Genomic DNA, 1395 nt, shown 5'->3' with positions numbered 1-1395 from the left:
CTCCCCGCTCCCCTGCTTGAAGTGCTTTGGGTTGCTTGCTTCATCTGCACCGCTTGCGACTTGGGCTTTTTCTCAGAGGTCTTGCGCTCACTCACCTTCCCATCCCCAGGGCTCTTGTCAAGATGGCAGGTGGTCACAAAGTGGCACAGGCCCTGTCACATCCATTGGTCTCTAGCAGCTTCTCTTGTCTTGGTTTTGTCCCCTGTTGTTCCACCGCCACCACTGCCGCCCTCGTGGGAGCCCGGGCTAATACATTCACAAAAGGTTGGAGCGGTTCTCCACCTCGCAGGCCACCTGTATCCACCCATGCAGGGTTAGCGGGTTGCCCTGGGCCAGGGCTTGATCCAGAATTGAATGGTTCAGCCCGGCCCAGTAGAACTCAATGAGGACTTCTTCGGGCCACCCCTGGAGCTTTGCAGTGTGTGTTTTGAACTCATCAGAGTACTCCCGCACTGAGCATCCAACCTGGCATAGGCCCCTGAATCGGGTGCTCACTCTCCCTAGCTCCAGGAGGTCCTCGTATTGGCATCGGAGTGCCCACGTGAAGGCATTCACATCTTGGAGTTCTGGGCCCCAGATGTTGTGGAGACCCATGAACCAGTTGGCCGCCCAGTCCTGGAGGCACGACCCAATAAAATCCACACAATGCTCATCAGTGGTGAAAGTGGGGCCCCAATTGCATAAGAACTTGCACACCTGCAGCAGAAAAAATGCCAGCTTCACTGGGGTGCCATCGAACATTGCTTCCAGGGCATCGCAGGGCCACTCCGGAGTCACCTGAGCTGCAAGCGGCCCGGTCAGCCCAGCCGGGCCAGGAGGAACAGCTGGGGGGCAGGGGAGGAGGTGGGGGCATTTACAGAGGGGCCAGCAGTGCCCCTCCAGCTCCATCTTGGGCCCGTCCATGATTCCTGAACTCTTGCTGGATGACATCCATGATGATGCCCGGTTTATCCAGCATCATGTTTTGCTTCTCTCGCCTGATCTCGTTCAACTTCAATGTCTTCCACCACACGGATGCACTCCGGGTCATCCTGGAAGAAGTGTCCATAGCTCCTTTGAGCACCATCGTATGCGAACCTCTCAAACCTCAGATCGGGAGTCACCACCCAAGTGGACTCAGCCCATGTGGGGAGCAGCGCCCAAGAGGGTCTGGTCCGCATCCTGCCTTCTGCTCCTTTGTACTCCGTGGTTACCACCAGGCCCACCATGTTTCGTTGCTCAGTCATGGTGCCATCCGCCGCAGTTGTAGGGACTTCCGCATCCTCTCCATTCATCATGGCTGTGGTGCAGGAGGTCGAGGAGGAAAACAGTGAGTCCTAACAATTTGTCAGGATCCTGGTTAAATCAGTTCTCAACACCACTCACTTTGAAGAAAGTTTGGTTTATTGAGACTTT

General features: G+C 56.0%; 1 protein-coding gene across 1 annotated transcript in view; it reads right to left on the bottom strand.

Annotated features, from left to right (window-relative positions):
• The window catches only part of COL9A1 (collagen, type IX, alpha 1), a 140607-nt gene extending 139704 nt beyond the window's left edge, over positions 1–903 (bottom strand). Inside the window, exon 1 of the mRNA XM_015412655.1 lies at positions 496–903. Within this exon, the coding sequence (XP_015268141.1) occupies positions 496–903 (408 nt within the window). The remainder of the gene's footprint in view (positions 1–495) is intronic.
• Between the last annotated feature and the right edge of the window lie 492 nt (positions 904–1395).

The sequence above is a fragment of the Gekko japonicus genome, unplaced genomic scaffold, assembly GCF_001447785.1.
Source record: "Gekko japonicus isolate JY-2015 unplaced genomic scaffold, Gekko_japonicus_V1.1 scaffold806, whole genome shotgun sequence".
Taxonomy (NCBI): Eukaryota; Metazoa; Chordata; class Lepidosauria; order Squamata; family Gekkonidae; genus Gekko; species Gekko japonicus.
This window is presented reverse-complemented; position numbering and strand designations above follow the sequence as displayed.